General features: G+C 48.1%; 1 protein-coding gene across 2 annotated transcripts in view; it reads left to right on the forward strand.

The window, feature by feature from the left end:
• The window catches only part of CD276 (CD276 molecule), a 43,008-nt gene that overhangs the window by 9,908 nt on the left and 10,522 nt on the right, over window positions 1–22,578 (forward strand). Inside the window, exons 2-5 of one of the 2 annotated variants that reach the window (XM_060282997.1) lie at window positions 3,751–3,856; window positions 4,631–4,756; window positions 10,427–10,777; window positions 13,452–13,751. In XM_060282997.1, coding sequence (XP_060138980.1) covers window positions 4,708–4,756; window positions 10,427–10,777; window positions 13,452–13,751 — 700 coding nt within the window. In that variant the 5' untranslated portion in view covers window positions 3,751–3,856; window positions 4,631–4,707. The remainder of the gene's footprint in view (window positions 1–3,750; window positions 3,857–4,630; window positions 4,757–10,426; window positions 10,778–13,451; window positions 13,752–22,578) is intronic. The other variant, XM_035131439.2, reaches the window with a different exon arrangement.

Here is a 22,578-nt window from a genome sequence, read left to right on the forward strand (position 1 = left end):
GTAAACATACCCCACTTCCTCACCCAATTTCTCATAAGACTTGGTTTCCAGACCCTTGATAATCCTGGCCATCCTCCAATGTAACTGTTCCGGCTTGTCAATAACATTCTTGGATTGTGGCACCCAGAACTGGACACAGGACTCCAGGTGTAGTCTGACCAAGATGGAATAGATGGGTACTATGTAATTCCCTTGATCTGGATACTAGACTTCTGTTGATTAGACCCCTAGAATCTTTTCACATGAGCTACTGTCAAGCTAGGATTTCCTCGTCCTATATTTCTGCATCTGATTTTTCCTTTGTCCCAACTGAAATTTGTTTTGTTAGTTTGGGCCCAGTTCTCCATTCTGTTAAGGTGGTCTTGAATCCAGATTCTGTTTCCTGAGGCAGTAACTACCCCTCCTAGTTTGGTGCCATCCATAAATTTGATTAGTGTGTTACAAAAAAGCATTACAGTGGTACCTTGGGTTACAAATGCTTCAGGTTACAAACTCAACTAACCAAGAAATAGTACCTCGGGTTAAGAACTTTCCTTCAGGGTGAGAACAGAAATTGTGCTCCGGCGGCGCGGCGGCAGTGGGAGGCCCCATTAGCTAAAGTGGTACCTCAGGTTAAGAATGGACCTCTGGAACGAATTACTGTATATTCCTGCGTTTAAGACTAACTTTTAACCCCAGAGAATCTTCTCAAAAAGTCGGGGGTCATCTTATACGCCGGGTCGTATTTCTTATACGGCGAGTATATCCCAAACTCTATATTTTAACTGGAAAAGTTGGGGGTCGTCTTATACGCCCAGTCGTCTTATACACCGGAATAAACGGTAAGTTCTTAACCAGAAGTACCACTGTAAAACGCAAACATCCATAGAACCAGTGTGATATAATGGTTATTAAAGTGTCAGACTGGGACCTGGGAGACCAGGGTTCAAATCCCCACCCAGTTATGAAGCTCACTGGGTGACCTTGGGCCAGTCACTGCCTCTCCGCCTAACCCACCTCACAGGTTTGTTGTGGGGATTACATGAGGAAGGGGGGGGGAACCAGGTACGACACCTTGAGCACCTTGGAGAGAAAAAGGTGGGCTATAAATGCGACAAATAAACGGATAATAAAATGCACTTTAAAGCAGGCCCTTTGGTCAGGCACACTGAGCGTCCTTTGCAAATTGCACAGAACTGGGGGAACAACATACCCAGCTGAGTTGCAGCAAGCGGAAGCCTGGCACATAACTTATTGTGAGACAAATGAATCTCCTCGCTGTTTGGATGCTTCCTCCGCAGCCACAATATCCTCTCCGCCCCGCCCCCCCTGAAAAAACCTCCACAGCAAATGGGAGGAAGAGCAGCCCAGCTGCAGCTACTTCCTGAGCTGGTAGCCCCTTCCATCCTTTTCTGTCTCCGGAGCCCCAAGGAATAGGATGCCTGCAGCTGTTTTCAAAAAGCATTTGCAGCCACAACTGGGTATTAGACCCATCAAGGTCTGCTAAATAATGGCCAGGTATTTAAAGCACTGTTTTAGTAGAACAAAGAGGTGGGGGGAAAGAACGACTTTGGGGCTTTTAAAAGCCCAAGTTAACAGTTTCCCCCCCAAAAAAACGATGGAGTTGAATTCTCAAGCATTGTAAACCAGGGGTGCCAAAACTTTCAAAGAGGGCCAGATTTGATGAAGTGAACATGTGTGAGGGCTGACCAAAGTTCTACAATTTTACCCCAAAGTTGTTGAGCTTTTTTTTTTTTAGGAATTGAAGTTGTTGAGCTTTTTTAAAGGATTTATCCCCAAAATTGTTGAGTGTTTTTTTTTATATACAATTTTGCAAGCAGGACATATACTGCCACGGGGGGTGGGGAGTCCGCATTAGGCCCCCAAAATGGACTTTGGACATGCCTGTTGTAAACAATTCCTTATAACTTAACAACATAATGCAAACACAAGATGTAAGTGGGAACATGGTCAAGAGAATGAATCATTCTTTCCATTTATTTCGGAACTTTAGGAAATAGCACGCCTGCTTACAAATTCTGAAATTGAATGAAGAAAGCATGCACACCAAAGAAAGTAGTCTGTCTTCAAAATGTAGGCAGGGTTATAATGCAGGGAAGGGGAAAATGTATTTTATTTAGATCTAGGGGTCTTAGGAGACCATATCAGAATGTGGTGGCCTCTCCTTCGGAAGGTTGGATGGCCATCTGTCAGGGACTCCTTAGTTGGGACTCCTGCTTTGCAGGGGGTTGGACTAGATGACCCCTGGGGTCCCTTCCAACTCTGCAGTTCTATGATTCTATCATTGGTACAGGGCCGTCTTAAGCTCATCGGGCGCCCTGGTGCAGGGATCCCTCGGGCGCCCCCCACCCCCAGACTTAAAAATACATAAATCTCGACCTCCAACTCTTCCCTTCCATTAAAAAAAAGGAAAGCTCTTACCTTCCCAGGAGGCGCTGGGAGGCTTCCCTGGAGGCGCTCGCCATCTCCCCCGCGGCGGAAGGCCTCGGGGCTCCGCCTCGGCTGAGCCGAGAGCCGCAGGGCCGGGAAGGGGAGAGCACGGCCTGCGGAGAGGCCCGGCATCCTGACCACTCCGTAGTTTTAAGAGAGGGGAAAGGACAGCCCTTTCCCCTCATGGCTCCCCCCCCCCCGGGAGCCAGCAGGGAGAGCCCCACTCCTGCAGTCCGGTCGGAGCCCTCTCACCGGCAGCGGAGGCCATGGGCGCCATGGAGCCAGCGGAGAGAGCCCCAGACTGTGGGAAGGCATCCGAGCCTTCCTGCCAGCAGGGATGACCCTGGCTCTGCGTTTCATTGGTAGAGCTGCTGCCACGTGGCGTCGCCTCTACCAATGAAACGCAGCGCCGGGGGGGAGGGATGGCCCTGGCACTGCAGAGCGGAACAGGGTCCCCGAGCCCCTGCTCTGCTCGCTTACCTCCCTGCTCTCCCCTGAGCGGCGCGGCTGGCGGAGGGAAAAGGGAGGCTGCCGCGCAGCTCCCCCACTTGCTGGGGCGCCCCTGAGTACCCCGCGCCACTAGAGTCAATGGGCGAGACGGCCCTGCATTGGTATACTCCGTAAACCATTTAAAAGCCTATTTTGGCATTTAGCAGGATAGTAATTCCATTAGTAGGGACCCAGGTGGTGCTGTGGTTAAACCACTGAGCCTAGGGCTTGCTGATCAGAAGGTCGGCGGTTCGAATCCCTGTGATGGGGTGAGCTCCCGTTGCTCGGTCCCAGCTCCTGCCAACCTAGCAGTTCGAAAGCACGTCAAAATGCAAGTAGATAAATAGGAACCGCTACAGTGGGAAGGCAGTGGCAAACCAGAAGTGGCAAACCAGAAGCGGCTCTGTCATGCTGGCCACATGACCTGGAAGCTAAATGCCGGCTCCCTCAGCCAATAATGCGAGATGAGCGCGCAACCCCAGAGTCGGTCACGACTGGACCTAATGGTCAGGGGTCCCTTTACCTTTACCTTACAGTGGGAAGGTAAACAGCGTTTCCATGTGCTGCTCTGGTTTGCCAGAAGCGGCTTTGTCATGCTGGCCACATGACCTGGAAGCTGTACGCCGGCTCCCTCGGCCAATAATGCGAGATGAGCGCGCAACCCCAGAGTCGGTCACGACTGGACCTAATGGTCAGGGGTCCCTTTACCTTTACCTAATTCCATTAGTAACAATAATGTGTACCTTACTGGTCTTTTGGCAGTCTCCGACACAGCCAATGGGTCTTGCAGATAGAGACTTTGCTTTGTTTCAGTGTCCTTGTTTTGTACAGAAATGCTGGCTTGGCACCACCAATGGGGCTGTGTCTCTTCGGATGCCACAGGACCACATCTTCCGCCACCCCTTCCTGACCATTATCCCTGCTGGCTGTAGCTGATGTGAGTTAGCGCCTGACAGCGTCTGGAGGCCCGCCGGTTTCCCAGCCCTGCTTTACGGAGAGAAGCTCCCTGCCCCAAAGAGATTCCAATCTAAAATCCGGAAGCACCAGGGGACCGCAGAGGGATAAGTAGAGGCAGGATGTGTGATTATTTCAGGAGTGGTGACGCTGTGACCTTCCATATGCTGTTGGACTACAACTCCTCTCATCCCTGACCATTGGACCTGCTGGCTGGGACCCTGGGGAGTTGGAGTCCAGCTGCATCACAGAGCGACAGGTTTGCCCTATCTTCTCTAGAAGTCCCTGAGGGTTATCAAAGGGAGCTGACTAATCAAATCAAATCAATAACCTTTATTAGGCATGACAAGTTCAGAAGCTTCAGAACAAAATTATGAATAAAACATTCGCATTATAAACTTCATGAAATAAAATACATATTAATTGAATTAATATTTTAGAACAATATATCAATTTTCAATTAGCCTCCCCTGGTTCTCTCCACAGTGGCCCAATCTCACTGCGTAAACCGAGCACAAAAACTCAGCCACCACTAAAGTAACTCCATCATTATTATCTGACAATAACCCCTGAATAGTTGGCATTGCTGCGATCGATGCATCCACCTGCAGAGCATCCAGCAATCGTCTTCTCGCATTAATACCGTAATTACAGGAAAAGAAAATGTGGTCCAATGTATCTGGTTCATTCTTCCCGCATTTACTAATCCAGAGATGGAGTCGGCATTCATGCTCCCCCCCCCTTTTTTTTCTCCTAGGAAGGTGTGAAGATTTTCTCTCACTAAAATTGCATCCCAGCGCTCTGGTCCGTAGGGGAACAAACATTGCAAGAAAGATGTGCTTCCGGTTGTGGATCGCTGGTCTTCTGCTGTCAGCTCTGGCTGGTAAGGGGTAGGGGTGCTTGTGGGTTGTGCCTCTGTAAGATTCTGACCTGGATTCAGGGGCCTCTGATTTTCGGGAGTGAGACCCAGACCTTCACACATATTTCAAAATGTTACCAGGATTTTACAGGCTGGAAAAGAGGGGAAATTGAGGTTGTCTGACCATGCCCTGCTCTCTTTAGCCTTAGGTTTGTCTGCTGGCCCATTGGTGGCCAGGGATGAGAGAGTCTCTTAACTGAGACCCTGGCATAGGCAGGCATAGGCAAACTCTGCCCCTCCAGATGTTTTGGGACTACAATTCCCATCACCCCTGGCTAACAGGACCAGTGGTCAGGGATGATGGGAATTGTAGTCTCAAAACACCTGGAGGGCCGGAGTTTGGCTGCCAGTCAGAGTAAACAATACAGTGGCACCTTGGTTCTCAAACGCCGAAAACCTGGAAGTAAGTGTTCCAGTTTTCGAACGTTTTTCGGAAGCCGAATGTCTGATGTGGCTGTTGGCTATTGTTTCCGGGGCACCTGCACCAATCGCCTTGGTTTTTGAACATTTCGGAAGTCAAACGGACTTCCGGAACAGATCAAGTTTGGCGCTTTTGTTTTTGCTATTTATTTTGCGTTTTTGTGACTGTGCGGAACCTAGTTCAGCTACTGATTGATTGAGTGTGTGACTGCGGAAATGGATAAAAGCCCCCCATCCAAACAATGACCATCATCAGTGCAGGTAAGATTTTTATTATTGTTATTTTTATCATCTGCTATACTCTCCTATTTATTTTATAGTGCAGTACATTGATATTGCTTTTTATTGCTTTTTTATGGATCAGTGATCTCATTAGATAGTAAAATCCATGTTAAATTGCTGTTTTAGGGGTTGTTTTTAAAAGTCTGGAATGGATTAATCCATTTTGCATTACTTTCTGTGGGAAAGCGCGCCTTGGTTTTGGAACACTTTGGTTTTGGAATGGACTTCCGGAAGGGATTAAGTTTGAGAGCCGAGGTACCACTGTACTGGGTTCGGTGGCTCATAAGCCTGATTCAGTGCAAAATAGCTTCCTACATTAACTCAGGACTGAGGAACTCTAGGCAAAGGTACTAAGTGTGGCTTGCAGCCTTCTGCATGCAGAGGAGATGGTCTAACCACTCAGCAACAGCCCATGATCCCTCCCTCTCCTCCCTTCCCAGGTTGGAAAGGAATATTACACAGGGTTTTGCATGGAGCTGAATAGAAAGCTCAGAAAGCCCAAGGGGGAGCCCTCCTCTCTGGAGTTTACGCTGGCTTGGGAGACACCTGGAGGCGGAGATTTACGCGGAAGCAGGAGGGTCTGAGGGGACCCAGGTGGCGCTGTGGGTTAAATCACAGAGTCTAGGGCTTGCTGATCAGAAGGTCGGCGGTTCGAATCCCTGCAACGGGGTGAGCTCCCGTTGCTCGGTCCCAGCTCCTGCCCACCTGGCAGTTCGAAAGCACATCAAGTGCAAGTAGATAAATAGGAACTGCTCCAGCGGGAAGGTAAACGGCGTTTCCGTGCGCTGCTCTGGTTCACCAGAAGCAGCTTTGTCATGCTGGCCACATGACCTAGAAGCTGTCTGCAAACAAATGCCGGCTCCCTCGGCCTATAGAGCGAGATGAGCGCCGCAACCTCAGAGTCGGACACGACTGGACCTAATGGTCAGGGGCCCCTTTACCTTTACCTTAGGAGGGGCCGAGAGCTAGTCTTGGCAACGTCCCCTGCATGCTCTCTGCTTGTGTGCTATTGTCTTGAACAGGCATCAGCAAACTTTTTCAGCAGGGGGCCAGTCCACTGTCCCTCAGACCTTGTGGGCCGGACTATATATATATTTTTTTGGGGGGGGGATGAACGAATTCCTATGCCCCACAAATAACCCAGAGATGCATTTTAAATAAAAAGACACATTCTACTCATGTAAAAACATGCTGATTCCGGGACTGTCCGCGGGCCGGATTTGGAAGCTGATTGGGCCGCATCCGGCCCCCGGGCCTAAGTTTGGGGAACCCTGGTCTTGAATAAAAATCTGGCTTCCAGTCTCCTGAGTCTCCGTTCTGACCCCTGACACTCAAGGGTAGAGCATCTGCTTTGCATGCAGAACGCCCCAGGTCCAATCCCTGGCATCTCCAGGTAGGGCTGGGGAGATGCTGCCAGTCAGTGCAGGCACCACTGAACTAGGTGGACCAGTGGTCTGAGTCTGCAGAAGGCAGCTTCTGATGTTCAGTTAACTGTATGACTGGGTTTTTGTGTAAATTTGGGATCTGTCCGGGATACACACACACACACACACACACACACACACACGAGTAGTCGTACTCTGCAATGATGTTCAGCCCGTGATTTTCATTCATGACGCCCAGCACAGATAGACAATGCACCACTCAGGTTCCTTTTGCAGCGACTGGATTCATAAAATCAGAGCAAGGGTGACATCTAGTGTGCAAATGGAGGAACTTCGTCACCCTCTCTCCCCGCTACATAATAAGGCGGTTTCAGGGGAAGTCAAACTCTGAATTGCTTAGAAACAATAACAAGCCTGTTTAGTAATAAGCACTGTGGGTAGTCAGACGCCTGTGCTTCCTTACTCTCAACCCTGCTCACCAGGGGAACGGAAAAGGTTCCCCATGATTTCAGATTAAACAATCACTGTTTCTTTGAGAAATATTTCTGTATTTGGGTGTATTTGCATAGGCCGTTGCTTCTGAACTTACCACAGTTTTGCTGGAGAACATGCCTCTGCTCTGGGTCACAACAGTGCATGATTGAACTATGGAATTAATTATCACAAGGTGCATTATTTCCAATGCAGCAATATTGGTCTTTTGGCCGTGGTAAGGGCACAGAGAATCCATTTACGTTGTCCAGTTGTCAAATACCATATTGTGGGTATATAGCTCAAAATAAGAATATCCTCTGAAAATTTTAGCTTTTTCGCACAGTCATATTTATATAATCCACTACGTTCTCCCAAGACTTAGTAAGTGCAGGTCGTTGTAAAAACCTGTTTTAAAGAAGCATTATCCTTATTACATCGCCAATAAAATGCTGTCCTAGACAGTCCTGTTCTATACCAATGTAGTGGAGTCCAATAAATTCTAAAAATTGTTTTTTTTTGTTCTATAAGTTGTAATTTAAGGTCCATTGACACCTTTGCTATAGAAATTAAAACCATCGCCCATTGTCTAGGCAATCCTGGTTGACAGCTATAGTATACATCCTTTGTATACCCACTTTTGCCTCCGGCCCTGCCCACCCCAGCATGTGGCCCCCAAAAGGTTGCCCAGAAAGAAATGTGTCCCTTGTCCTGAAAAAGGTTCCTCCTAGCCTCTGCTGCAGTGCTCTTACTCAGGTGGCACAATTAGATGAATTCCCAGAGGATAGCTCCGTTGGTTAGAGAATGGTGCTGATAATGCCAAGATTGCAGGTTCGATCCCCATATGGGACAGCTGCCTGTTCCTGCATTGCAGGGGGTTGGACTAGATGATTCTCAAGTCTGCAATTCTAGGATTCTAGGTCAGTGTATGGATTTTAACAACAATGGCTGAATAGAGACTCTGTGTTCAAAGGCAGTGTACCAATGAATACCAGTTTCCCTGTGTGAGTGTGCATAGAGATCAAGGTGGGATTTTTAGAGGACTCTGTTTGCCCCATGTGGGAAACGGGATGGTAGGCTTGGGCAGGCCTTGCAGAACTCTTTGTTAGTTTTTGTTTGATACTGTCCATCTGGTACAGAAAAGAGGGCAGATACATCCTGCAAAAGCAACCTCGAGCCTTTGCTTGTTGCTGTCACCCGTACTTGATTGATGGAAGATGGCTGTGGGCTTTGCACCTGCAATTAATGCTATTGTCAGTGTCTAGTCCCCATGCTGGTTCATTTTTTTTTTTTAAAAAAATAATGATCAGGAATAAGTTGCAACACCTCCTGCTGGACAGCAGGGGGCAGCAGTGCTCCGCCATGGCTCCTGGCTCCTTTTGGTCCTAGTGCTGTCTTCTGGAGCCAAAAGGGTCATACCGTTTGCTCAGTATCAATGCAAGCAGGTCTTAGGCAGCCCAGATGATGGGCTTACTGGTGTGGTCCAAAGGAATGCAGAGCAATGCATTTGGCAACAGCTTGGCTGCAGAAATTGCTGGAAGGAGGCGCACGCGGCACCATCCGACTGTTTTAGGGACTCCCCTATGGATTTGTGTAGGTTTTAGTCCTTACCCTTTTCTTCTCCTGAAGATATCTCACCAAGCAGCGGAGGTTTAGGACCAGAGTTTTCCTTCTCCTAGATGGAGTACCTTTCCAGGTTCATGATCCCTGTCTGCCCCTCATAGCTGCCAAGTCTCCCGTTTTCCCCGGGAAATCCCCGTTTTTCCAGCTGTTCCTAGTTGAAAAAACGGATTTCTTTTGTTTTTCCCCAGTTTATTCTGGCACGGCGGCCATTTTGGAACTGGGCAGAACATGCTCAGAAGCGACTTTTGATGCTGCTCTGCCCAGTTCCAAAATGGCTGCAGTGCTACTTCTGGCACAGCGGCCATTTTGGAACTGGGCAAAGCAGCATCAAAAGTCACTTCTGAGCATGTTCCGCCCAGTTCCAAAATGGCGGCAGCGCTACTTCCGGTCTGCTATTTCCGGCCCGGTCCCTTATTTCTCTGACAGCAACTTGGCAGGTATGCTGCCCCTCACATCCCTCTACAGCATGTGCAGAAACTGCCTTCTTGATCATTGGACCCGCTATTGATCTTGTCCGCTTAATCCACTAGAGCAGGCATCCCCAAAACTCGGCCCTCCAGATGTTTTGGGACTACACTTCCCTTCATCCCTGACCACTGGTCCTGTTAGCTAGGGCCGAGTTTGGGGGTGCCTGCACTCTCGAGCCTGTCTTCGCATTCAGGAGAAGTCCTTATCTCACCAAGGGCTGGAGACCCATCGGCCACCCTTACCTGGTTTTGCCATCCAGTTGAAGCCGTTTCCTGGGTGTGGCCGCTTTCTCATGCTGACAGCTTCTGGAAGCCACAGGCAAGAGCTGAGTGCCGGGTGGGGACCAAAGATGGACAAACTACCCCAGAAGGAGCACGATTGGGCTCTTTTGCTCTCCTTTGCCCCTCACCCTGCCAAGCGAGAATAATAATAATAATAATAATAATAATAATAATAATAATAATAATAATTTATTTATTTATTTCCCCAGCCACTCTGGGCGGCTCACAACAGAATATTAAAAACACGATAAAACATCAAAGATTGAAAACTTTCCTAAACAGGGTTGCCTTCAGATGTCTTCTAAAAGTCAGATAGTTGCTTATTTCCTTGACATCTGATGGGTGTTCCACAGTGCGGGCACCACCACCAAGAAGGCCCTCTGCCTGGTTCCCTATAACCTCACTTCTCACAGGGAGGGAATCACCAGAAGGCCCTCGGAGCTGGACCTCAGCAGAACGATGGGGGTGAGGATGCTCCTTCGGGTACAACTTTGGCTTGCTGAGTGAGTGCAAGCTGCGGTTGGCACCCAACAGCAAACTCTGGTTTGCACAAACCAGGACGCAGCTAATACAGGCCATTCAGCCAAGAGAGGAGCGAGAGCATGAGGCTTGTTCCAGGGCTTGGTGTTTGTGTGACCTTCCCTTTTGCTGCCGAAATCTCACTGCTGTGTGCCTTCTCTCCCCACTTGCCTCCTCGCAACCAGGAGCTGTAGAAATCGTGGTCCCCGACGACCCCGTGGTCACCCTCTTTGGCCGCGACGCGACTTTGTGCTGCTCCTTCTCCCCGGACGCCAATTTCAGCCTGGACGAGCTCAGCCTCATCTGGCAGCTGACGGACACCAAAAGGCTGGTGCACAGCTTTGTGGAAGGCAAGGACCAACTGGCCAACCAAGGCAGGAGCTACACCAACCGCACGGCTCTCTTCTACGACCAGCTGCCCAGGGGAAATGTCTCTCTGCTGCTGCGCCGCGTCCGGATTGCGGACGAGGGAAGCTTCACGTGCTTCGTCAAAGTCCAGGGCTACAGCAGCGCGGCCGTCACACTGCAGGTGGCAGGTGAGAGGGAGGGCACCAGGGCTCCCCAGGGGCCGTGGCGGCTCCTGGGGAAAGTCCCTTCTTCATTGGCCTCCCTCCCTCAGGGAGTCCATAGGCCAAGGGTTCTCAAGCTTTCCCCCCCAGGGACACCCTTTCAGAATAAAAATTTGCTCATGGCGCACCAACATTTTCATCAATAAGAAATGCATTGTAAAACAAGCAGGAACAGCCCCTAGCAGTGCTCGATTTGTAACACAGAACACAACTACTTTATAATATGATCACAGGACATCTAGAAAGTTTAAAACCATGCAGCTACATAATAATAATAATAATAATAATAATAATAATAATAATAATAATAATAATTTATTATTTATACCCGACCCAGGTGGTGCTGTGGGTTAAACCACAGAGCCTAGGGCTTGCTGATCAGAAGGTCGGCGGTTCGAATCCCTGCAACGGGGTGAGCTCCCGTTGCTCGGTCCCAGCTCCTGCCCACCTAGCAGTTCGAAAGCACATCAAAGTGCAAGTAGATAAATAGGGGCCACTCCAGCGGGAAGGTAAACAGTGTTTCTGTGCGCTGCTCTGGTTCGCCAGAAGCAGCTTTGTCATGCTGGCCACATGACCCGGAAGCTGTCTGCGGACAAACGCCAGCTCCCTCGGCCTATAGAGCGAGATGAGCGCCGCAACCCCAGAGTCAGACATGACTGGACCTGATGGTCAGGGGCCCATTTACCTTTACCATATTCTGCAAATAAAAAATAATAATATTTTGATACTATACTGTACTATGCCCAGTATACCTGAAGGAGCGTCTCCACCCCCATCGTTCAGCCTGGACACTGAGGTCCAGCACCGAGGGCCTTCTGGCAGTTCCTTCACTTTGAGAAGTGAGGTTACAGGGAACCAGGCAGAGGGCCGTCTTGGTAGTGGTACCCGCCCTGTGGAATGCCCTCCCATCAGATGTCAAGGAAATAAACAACTATCTGACTTTTAGATGTCATCTGAAGGCAGCCTTGTTTAGGGAAGTTTTTAATGTTTGATGTTAGATCATGTTTTTAATACTCTGTTGGGAGCTGCCCAGAGTGGCTGAGGAAACCCAGCCAGATGGGCGGGGTAAAAATAATAAATTATTACTATTATTATTATTATGCTAAACCACACTGAAATGTTTAATTGTTGATTGTCCTGGAATCTTTCTGCCACACTTGCCACCCTCTCCTGCCACACCCCCTGGACTGATTGTAAGTCAAAAGGAAGGCAGTTCTGGTGGGGCAGTGCCCCATTTGCCCAAACAGACCAGCCTCTACTCGTTAGAGCATTCAACCAGGATCTGGGAGATCAGGGTTGAAATCTCCACTCAGCCATGAAGCTCACTGGGTCATCTTTCTACTCTTAAATTCAATGCTCCACATTTTGAAGCAATTTGTGATTACAGGAGCACCTTAAAGACCAACTAAGTTTATATTTTGGTATGAGCTTTCGTGTGCATGCACACTTCTTCAGATATGGTGTATCTGAAGAAGTGTGCATGCACACGAAAGCTCATACCAAAATATAAACTTAGTTGGTCTTTAAGGTGCTACTGAAGGAATTTTTTTATTTTGCTTCGACTCAGACCAACACGGCTACCTACCTGTAACTGTGATTACAGGGATATTGTCAGGGACTGGGCAGAGGAGGAATGGTGGAGACCACCTCCCCATCCTGACCCTTCCAGGGAGGAGAAAGCGGAAGACAGGATAGATTTCCAACAGGGGTTTGGGGGAGGACACAGCTCAGAGGCAGATGAGGGGGAAAGCTGGGAAATCATGGGAGAGACGGAACAACACCCAGCTGAAACATCATTAGAAAGCATTCCAGACCCTCTATCTCCCAGAACCCGGCGAGCCTTAAAAGTAGGAGAGCAAAGAGCTCAAAGACAGAGGGCATGTAGCAGCACCTGTAGAAGTGATGAATGAGGAAGTGGGAGAGACAAGGGTGGAAATTCACTCAGGACAACAACATTATCCAAGAGGCTGGGTTCTATAGCCTCTCTCTGTAAAGATTGAAATAAAAAAGGACGGTAAGAAACTTTCCCTTGTCCTTATCCTTTCCTGGGCAGTCAGCCAGGAGCCGCTGACAGCATCCCGACAGGTACACCATGCACTTTGAGAACCATTGCTAAAGGCTGAGTCTTGGTCCCCCTTCCCCATCTTGCATTTAGTCCCTTACATTTCTTCATCAATTTGCAATTCTTTAAACAGAAAAAAGATCATAAAGATTCCTTAGCATTCCAGTTAAATTTCTTTGCTAATACAGTGGTACCTCTACTTACGAATAACTCTACTTACGAATGTTTCTACTTACGAACGGAGCTCCGTCCGCCATCTTGGATGCGGTTTAGATAGGATATTTTCTACTTACAAATTTTTAGATAGGGTTGCTTCTACTTACGAATTTTTTCTCCCAATGCATTCCTATGGGATTCAACTTACAATTTTTTTCGACTTACAAATGTGTGTTCGGAACGCATTAAATTCGTAAGTAGAGGTACCACTGTATATGCATTTTTTGCAAGCAATATAATGCATTTAGTATAATGTGAGGTTTTTTTTTATGTTACCTTTGTTAATATATGATAAGGGATGTACTTACTAAATTTGCGGGCTGAGCAGCATTCCACCTCCTCCTCCTCCTCCTCATCTTCCAGCTTTCTACTCTAAGCCCAACTTGAACCTGGAGCCCAACAAGAAGAACCTGAAGCCAGGAGACCCGGTCACTTTGATGTGCCACACCTTTTCCGGCTACCCTGAGGCGACGGTCCTGTGGCAAGATGGCCGTGGCAACAACCTAACGGAGAACATCACCACCTCCCAGGTGGCCAACGAGGAAGGCCTCTTCGACGTGCAGAGCATCCTGCGGGTGGTGCTGGAGCCCGACAGCACCTACAGTTGCTTAGTGAGGAACCCTTTGCTGCGGCAGGAGACCCACGCCTCCGTCACCATCACAGGTCAGCTCTGGCAGCCCGGGTGGGGTGGGAGCAGGGAGGGAAGAATACGGCGGTGTGAGAAAGGTCTGGCTGTTGCTCAGGACGGCCATAGGATCAAGACCGGGTGGGGAAAGGGGAGCAAAGAACGTCGAATTCTAAAGTTGGAAGGGGGGCCTCTTGCCGACCCTCTGCAATGCAGGAATCCCAGCTCAGGAATTCCTGACAGGTGGCCTTCCAACCTCTGCTTAAAAACTTCCAGTGAAGGTTTTCTGTGTGTGTGTTTGCGTGTATAGTCTTCTCTTTTTTTAAATTTAAATTTAAAATACATGTACACAATTTAAAATACACATTTTACACCCTTAAAATATCTGTGACTTCCCTTCTTCTCTTTCCATGGTTCTTTTTACATATCATAAATCCCTGCATATTTTACAAAAAAACTATACCATTCAGTATTCCATCATTATATCCACCAAAACTTACTTACACTGTTGAATTGATCTTAATGCTGCCAGCGTTTTCAGCTGGACACAATTATTTCCCATATATTCAATAAATGTTTTCCAATCTTCTTCAATTCACTTTCAATATACTGGTAATATTATTTTTACATTTTGACTTCCCATCCTTAGAGCCGTGATGTTCCTGTTGTTTTCCTTTATCTGCTGCCACAGCTGCCATTTATTGTATTATAACTTATGTCACAGTCATTTATTCGTTCTCCTTCCTATTATTCAAATCCTGCTTGTGATTACATTTGAGTATAGTTTTCCCCCTCACATACTCTGAAAAGAACCTCCATCAAAGTTCTCATCTTTCTGATCTCTTATTTTTGCCCTCAGCTTCGCCATCTCTGCAGAGCCTATTATCTTTCACTTTAAAACCCATTCTTCTTTTGTTGGGGCTTTAGAAACCTCCAATGAATGAGCTTCAAAAGCTTCAATGAAGGACAGCCCACTAGCTTCCGAGGGAGTCAGTTCCACTGTTGGACAGCTCTTATTGTCAGAAAGTTCTTCCTAATGTTTCGTTAGTTAGTGGTCCATGTAGTCTAGCGCCCTGTTTGGATAGACAGGTGTTTGTAGAGAAACTAGCCAAATCTCCAAACATAAAATTTATAGCAATTAGAATCATAGAATCATAGAGTTGGAAGAGACCACAAGGGTCATCCAGTCCAACCCCCTGCCAAGCAGGAAACACCACCAAAGCATTCTTGACATATGCCTGTCAAGCCTCTGCTTAAAGACCTCCAAAGAAGGAGACTCCACCACACTCCTTGGTAGCAAATTCCACTGCCGAACAGCTCTTACTGTCAGGAAGTTCTTCCTAATGTTTAGGTGGAATCTTCTTTCTTGTAGTTTGAATCCATTGCTCCATGTCCGCTTCTCTGGAGCAGCAGAAAACAACCTTTCTCCCTCCTCCATATGACATCCTTTCATATATTTGAACATGCCTATCATATCACCCCTTAACCTTCTCTTCTCCAGGCTAAACATACCCAGCTCCCTAAGCCGTTCCTCATAAGGCATTGTTTCCAGGCCTTTGACCATTTTGGTTGCCCTCCTCTGGACACTATTGCTCTGCATAGTTCTGTCTCTGCCCCTATCCACTGCCTGCTTGTGGCCCCTGGAAGGTTATCTAGAAGATAGTGTGGCCCCTGGACTGAAAAAGTTCCCCCACCCCAACTTTCACCCTGACTTGGATTTGAAAGCTGAAGAAGTGACCTCTCTCCCTGACTCCCTTCCTTGTACGTGGGCACGGGAGGGATTTTTTAAAGGTTTTTTTTGTGTGTGTTCCCTCCCATGATCCAGGACAGAATTTCTGAACAGGTCCCTGTTGCCTGATCCAAGCCCTTGTTGATCTGCATTTTTTGGGCTGCGGTTAACTCGGTGCTCGAAATATCCTGGCTGGCTGTCGGCAGGCACTCGGGAGCGGATGTTTAATGGCTCTTGCAGGGCTCTGGGATGCTGCTGCTACTGCCTAGTGACAAGCTCCAGGAATAAGAGCATGGGAGAGGCAGACGCCGAAACAACTCATAAATAACGGCGGCAGGGACACTTTATTAAGCGCTGTTTATTGTACAGGACGCTCCTTCGGCAGGGCTGCTTCTCTGGCCATTAATGTCTTGATTCTGTGTAAGAGTTTTCGGTGCTGTTTGTTCCAGCCAGCCTTAGTGGGGAGGGAGGCTCCTAGAACCTTTGCAGTGAAAGGGATGGCTTGAGGGTGGGAGAAAGTGGAGAGGAGAAAAGTACCTCGTAGTACTGGACCAAACACTGTCATCCAGATGCATATTGTCACGGTCCGGTCGGCGGGCGGTTGAAGCCCTGACTGAGGACGTCAGGACCAGAGGCAAGATGGTGATGTAGAAGCAGGAACAGGGGCAGGGCTGAGGGTCCAGCAGCAGGCAGTCGCAGGGTCAAGGAGCAAGGCAGAGGCGAAGGTCTGGGAGTCAAGGAGCAAGGCATCGGCAAGGCAAAGGTCCAAGGGTCGAGGATCAAGGTGTCAGCAAGGCAAGGGTCCAAGGGTCAAGGATCAAGGCGTCGGCAAGGCAAGGGTCCAAGAAGCGAGAGGCCACAGGCAACCAGGCAAGGATAGCGTTGCTGTGGCAAAGAGCTGAAGGGAAATGCTGAGCTTTTATCCCTCCCAGCTCCTGCCACCAGGTGCAGTGAGGTATCAAGTGGCCTCACCTGAGTGACCACTCCTTGCCTCTCCAGCACAAGCTGAGGCAGGCCCCAGTCCTGCAAAGCACTACAGGCCCCAGAGCCTGACTCCTGCCCATACTCTTGACACATATGGAAGAAGTGGACTTTCCATTCTTCTCGTCCCTAACCCTTGGCTTTGCTGGCTTGGGCAGACAGAAGTCGGAATCCATCTGTAGACCTGGGCGATATGCTGGTAAATTGTCTGAAACTGGTATGGTGTTCATGTCATGATACCAGTTTCAGACATTTTTGAGCTGGCAGTGCATCGTGGTGGCTGGGGAGCTGTGATGTATTCCCAACTCAAATTGCCTGCAGATGGCAAAGGCGCAGGGAGGCAGGCAGAGGTGCGAGCCAGGGAGGTATGGGGGCTTGCTCAGCAGGGCTGGGCGATGTATCTTGGCTGCTTCTTCTTCCCCTAAGGTGCGGTGGGAGAAGCAGCTAAGATACATCGCAGATGTCACAACATTTTAGCATATCTCAGTATGCAGAGGGCCTTCTCGGTAGTGGCGCCCGCCCTGTGGAACGCCCTCCCATCAGATGTCAAAGAGAAAAACAGCTACCAGATTTTTAGAAGACATCTGAAGGCAGCCCTGTTTAGGGAGGCTTTTAATGTTTAATAAAGTTTTTTATTTCATTTTTCTGTTGGAAGCTGCTCAGAGTGGCTGGGGAAACCCAGCCAGATGGGCGGGGTATAAATAAATTATTATTATTATTTAGCTGCTGGTATATTGATGCTGAAAACCAGATATCGCCCAGCCCAACCATCTGAAGGACCATGGATTTCTCACCACTGGTGGACAAGGAACTAATGTGTGTGCCCACTGCTCGTTGCCTTTAGTCCAGCCAGAACACTGGACCTAAGGCAGCTGCCTCACTTTGTCTAATGATAGAGCTGGCCCTGCTTTGAGAGCTGGTGGGAGGGAGCAGAATTTCAGAAACTGAGCATGACCACTGAGAAGGCCCTCTCCTTAACCCTTGTCCCCACCCTGTTTTTTGTGGTTCTGCCAACCTCTGAATTGCCTCAAGGATGTTGATAAACCACCACCCCTTCCACCAGACTATTTCTTACCAGTCTTGAGTTTATATATATCTATATAGATATATAAAAGATTTCTTGGTTTACAAATTATCAGTCTTGTTTTGACTACAGCCCTGTTGGCACTCACTCCTGGTGATTGCCATACCTGCCAAGTTGCTGTCAGAGAAATAAGGGACCGGGCCAGAAATAGCAGACCGGAAGTAGCGCTGCCACCATTTTGGAACTGAGTGGAGCATGCTCAGAAGTAACTTTTGATGCTGCTTTTCCCAGTTCCAAAATGGCCGCCGCGCCAGAATAAACCGGGAAAAAACAAAAAAAATCCATTTTCCAGCTAGGAACAGCTGGAAAAACGGGGATTTCCCGGGGGAAACGGGAGACTTGGCAGCTATGGCGATTGCTGTTAGAAGGACTGATGGGCAGGACTTTGAATTGTGCATCATCATCATCATCAATTGAATTTGCTAGTCGCAAATTGTATTTGCTACCGGGTAGTTGCAAATTGAATTTGCTATTTTGTCCAGGGCAACCCAAAGTGACTTCCAACCAACCAAACGACACCCCCCCCCAACCGCCACATAAATACATTAAAACCAAGATGAGAAAGGAATACTTTAAGCAGACCCTACAGGATGTAGTTGTTCATTTGTGATTGGCTATGATGGTCTTTGTTTTCATGTGTGAGTGGGGTGGGCGGGTATTTTTGGGTTAGGTTAGCCATACTGATTTGCATGCTGGTGGTAAATTTTTGTCATTATCTTGCTGGGCTGCGTGTGTGATAAAGGGGAACCATACCGGGGTGAAGGCGTCCTCTTCTACCGTATTTGTCCCCGTGTCAGTTTCAGCTTGTGGGTTAGTTTTTCTAGTAAGGCTGTTTCCCATACTACTGCCTTCTATAAGTGATAGAATCATAGAATTGTAGCTTTGGACCCCTGAGGGTCGTCCAGCCCCCTACAATGCAGGAATCTCAGCCAAAGCATCCACGACGGATCACCATCCAGCCTCTGTTTTAAAACCTCAAAGGAAGGAGATTTCACAACCTCTGGTGGGCTCAGATCAACTCCTTGGCTCAGATCACAGCCGACTGCTTAGTATAGAGCATCTTGGATTTTAGACGGATGTTATAAAGCTTTCCAGAGGCCAAACATCCCTGTGCTTGTCTTCTCTTCTAAAAAGGGTTTCCTTTATAATATTGCCCTGTGCTAAACCTTATTGGGTTTCAGGTTTGGATCAATATGGCAGTTCAGTCCTGCCTATGTTTGCTTAGAACAGCCTTCCCCCAACTTTTGACGACAACTCCCACCTTCCTTGACTGTTGGCCATACATGGGAGTTGGAGTCAAAAACATCTGGAGGGTCTGGTTGGGGAAGTAGGTCTTACAGTTTTCCGGGTAAATATGTTTAGGATTGCAGTTTTTGCAATAGGAAACATGGATCGGTGGGATTTACTCAATTAATATATAGGATTGCAGCCTTAGATCTTTGACGGAAGTTCGATCTCCCTGTGAAATCCTGTTCACATGACTTTTCCCTGGTTCTTCCATGTGGCTTCCAGTTGTCGTCACGCCACCTCAACTTTTATAGACACCCTGAAGCTCTTTGTAACCTTGTTCACTTGCAGGTAACATTAATTAGTGTTTAATTATCCTTGGCACAGCAATTGCTGGCTTGTGAAGGAGGGTCCCTCAAGGAACATAAACCTTTTGGCTAAATGCATGGTGCCACTTGAATGGCGATGGAGAATGGCTGGGCCTCGCTACACCTGGCAAAACACCTTGGGTGCAGCCTAAACAGTATGGCAGCCATGCCTGTTGAAGAGATGCTTATGGTAGCCCTGCATCGCAAAGGTGCAATTGTGTGTGTATGTGTATGCGTCTGTTTGCATTTGTGCTGGAGCTCTATATGAAATTCTGCACCTCTCACATTCTGCAACCTGAAAACTCCAATTCTGCGATGGGAATACATTTTACATAAATTTAGCAGCATCACAGATTTGTTTAATCTCTGTGTTGTTGTTTTTTTAAAAAAATAGTTTTACTGTGGTTTTTAGTTTAGCTGCCTTCTAAATATCTGAACCAGGAGATGGTTGGGCTGAAAACCCTCATATCTGAACCACGGCCTGCCCTAAGGGCTGCTGGTGAAAAAGGAATAGCACTCTGCACATGTTTAAAGGCATTTCCTTCTTCTTTTTTGCCTTTAATTTTATTTTACAAAAGTGCCAAATATACCTTGGCAAACACACCAAAACACCAGGATACTCTCAGAACAATATATGTGCACGTGAGATGGATGGATTGTATTTTGCCCTTGTATCTATCGATGGACACCAGAAATCTTCAGCCCTATTTGAAAGGTATACCTTGGTGCAAGACCAATGCTTGGTGCAAGATCAATGAGTAGCCATGCCCTGAACACCAGATGTGTTCACTAGCCTTCTCCCTAGCACCCACCCCTTATTTGTGGACACCAGTGGGTAGGGCTAATCTGCACTTTTGAATAGGAGAGAGGTGGCAAACCTTTTATTTTTTTATCATGAAGGCCACGCTTCCTTCTGAGTGTGCCAGTGGTGTGAGAGGCAAAAGTGGGCAGAGACATGCATCTAAATTCAACATCTCTAAAACAGGCTGGCTTCTACTTGTGCACTGCTCTCTGTCTCTCCCCATCCTGACAAGCAAGAGGCAACATCATAGTTCCAGGACATGTTCCAGCCAGGCAAGAACATTCCAGGAGGATGCAAAGCAGGGCTGGAGCGGTATAGCCTGGGGAGAGTCTGGAGGACCCAAAACAGGACGGCTGCACTCGGTGGAAATATGGATGCATATGAGTTTGCACAGTTCCAATCCTTTTTCCCTCGCCCTCTTCTTGGCATACACGGAATTGCTGTCTTTGCAGGAGATTGGTCCTGTTTTAAAGTGCCTTTAGCCGAGACTCCCTTCCCTAGCAAAGTGTGACAATCAGCATCTATTTGAATTTATTAGCATAATTATTTAAAGGTTAATGAAGTGTTTTATGGGGTAATTTCAACCTGCTGTTTCCTCGCCTCCCCTGGTGTATCCGCTGGCCCCGTAGAAAGGCAGCGATTGGAAGCACCCGCTCACATCGCTTGGCCCCTGACTCCCACAATCTGAGCGGACCGTTGTCATTCCGTCAGCTCTTATTATTGGGCGGGGGATTTTGGCTCCTGCAATTGTGCAAAAGTACACGACTGACTCCAGTTTTGCAGGGCGGTGTCCCTTTATTCTCCACTTCTCCAGCTGATTGTGCTTCTCCCACCCCAGCAGCCCTTTAATGAAACTTAAGAAGCACATTCTTCAAAATTCTGGACATCGCCATCTGTGTGCAAAGCTTCTCTCTTCCATTTGCGCCATTTGAATTTGCTTGATTTCTCCTGCTCTGGAGGGTAGGACTCAAACCAATGGCTTTAAGTTACGAGAAAGGAGATTCTGACTAAACACCAGGAAGAACTTTCTGGCGGTAAGAGCTGTTTGACAGCGGAATGGTCTCCTTCGGGAGACTGTGGACTCTCCTTCCCTGGAGGTTTTTAAGCAGAGGTTGGATGGCCACCTGTCATGGATGCTTTAGCTGAGTTTCCTGCGTTGCAGGGGGTTGGACTAGATGACCCTTGGGGTCCCTTCCAACTCTACGATTCTATGATTCTACCCCCACCTTTCTCCCAAGAACCTCAAGGTGAGTTATAGTTCTTTCCCACCCACCCCTCTCAACAACCCTGTAAGGTGGGTTAGGCTGGGTGAGAGAGCCCATGGTGAATGTTGATGGTTGGGCAAGAATGTTTCCCAGGTCCCAGGACCTGGTGCAAATATCATTGTTAAATGTGGGGTGATTGCAGGCTGGACAGCGCCCGCCACCCCACTACCTGGGGATGAATTGGCAAAGTGAGAAAAATAGAACCAGGGCTGCACATAGGCGCCAACTCACAGATTGAAAAATCCGGGATCGGCAGCAGCACGGCACCGGAAGTTGCGCTGCGGCCATTTTGGAACTGGGCACAGCAGCACCAGAAGTTGCTTCTACACATGCTCTGCCCATTTCCAAAATGGCCGCAGTGCCGGAAGTCGTGCTGCGGCCATTTTGGAACTGGGCAGAGCAACACCAGAAGTTGCTTCTACGCATGCACTGCCCATTTCCAAAATGGCAGCAGCGCCAGAAATTGCTTCTGCACATGTCCAGAGACTCCAGACATGCACAGAAGGAGCCTCCCCGGGCTGGTAAGAATCTGGGGGATTTACGGGTTTTTTTTAAATCCGGGCTGCCAGCGGGAAACGGCTGGAAAAACGGGGGTTTCCCAGGGAATACGGGAGGCTTGGCAGCTATAGGGCTGCAATATCCTCTTCCCCCAATCCTCCAAATGCTTGCTACCCTGACCTACACCAGAGTGACACCAGAATTATCAGGCCGGACAGTGACTTCTATAGTCTTCAACTTGCTCAGTTAGTTTCAATATACTGTACTTTTCAGTGTATAAGACTTACGTTTTTTTTCTTTAAAAATCATGCTAAAAATGGGGGATCGTCCTATACATGGGTAGTGCGTAGGCTGGACGTTTGATTGGTTGCTGCCAAGGCTGTCAGCAGCTGTTGTGCGTGTTATTGGTTGCTGCGTCAATGGGTGGTGTTGATTGGCTGACACTCCTGCAGTTGGGCGGGCGATTGGCAGCTTCTGCCAATGATGGGACAGACGGGAGGCGGACTTATTGACGCTGGGTGATATTCCACAAAAAAAGCTGAACAACTCTGTGCCCTCTCCCCCCAGTTTATTAAATTTGAATCCCCACAAACATGGCAGCGTCTTATAGACGGAAAAGTACGGTAGTTTCATCTTGCTAAGTTGAAATACCTGGCAGGATTTGTGGGCTTCTCAGGCGATGGCTGTGTTTGAAAATGAGGGTGGCAGAAAACAGGGGGACATCCCGCAAAAGATGTTGGGCACAATATTGAATATGACGCGTGGTTGAAATTGTGGAATCAAACACTGAAGTTTACAGCATGTACTGCTTTGAAAGAGAATGTTCTGAAGATGATGTATAGATGGTATTTAACACCAGTAAAACTGGCTAAGATGTATAGAATGAGTAGTAAAATTTGCTGGAAATGCAA

This window comes from Zootoca vivipara, chromosome 14 (assembly GCF_963506605.1).
Source record: "Zootoca vivipara chromosome 14, rZooViv1.1, whole genome shotgun sequence".
Taxonomy (NCBI): domain Eukaryota; kingdom Metazoa; phylum Chordata; class Lepidosauria; order Squamata; family Lacertidae; genus Zootoca; species Zootoca vivipara.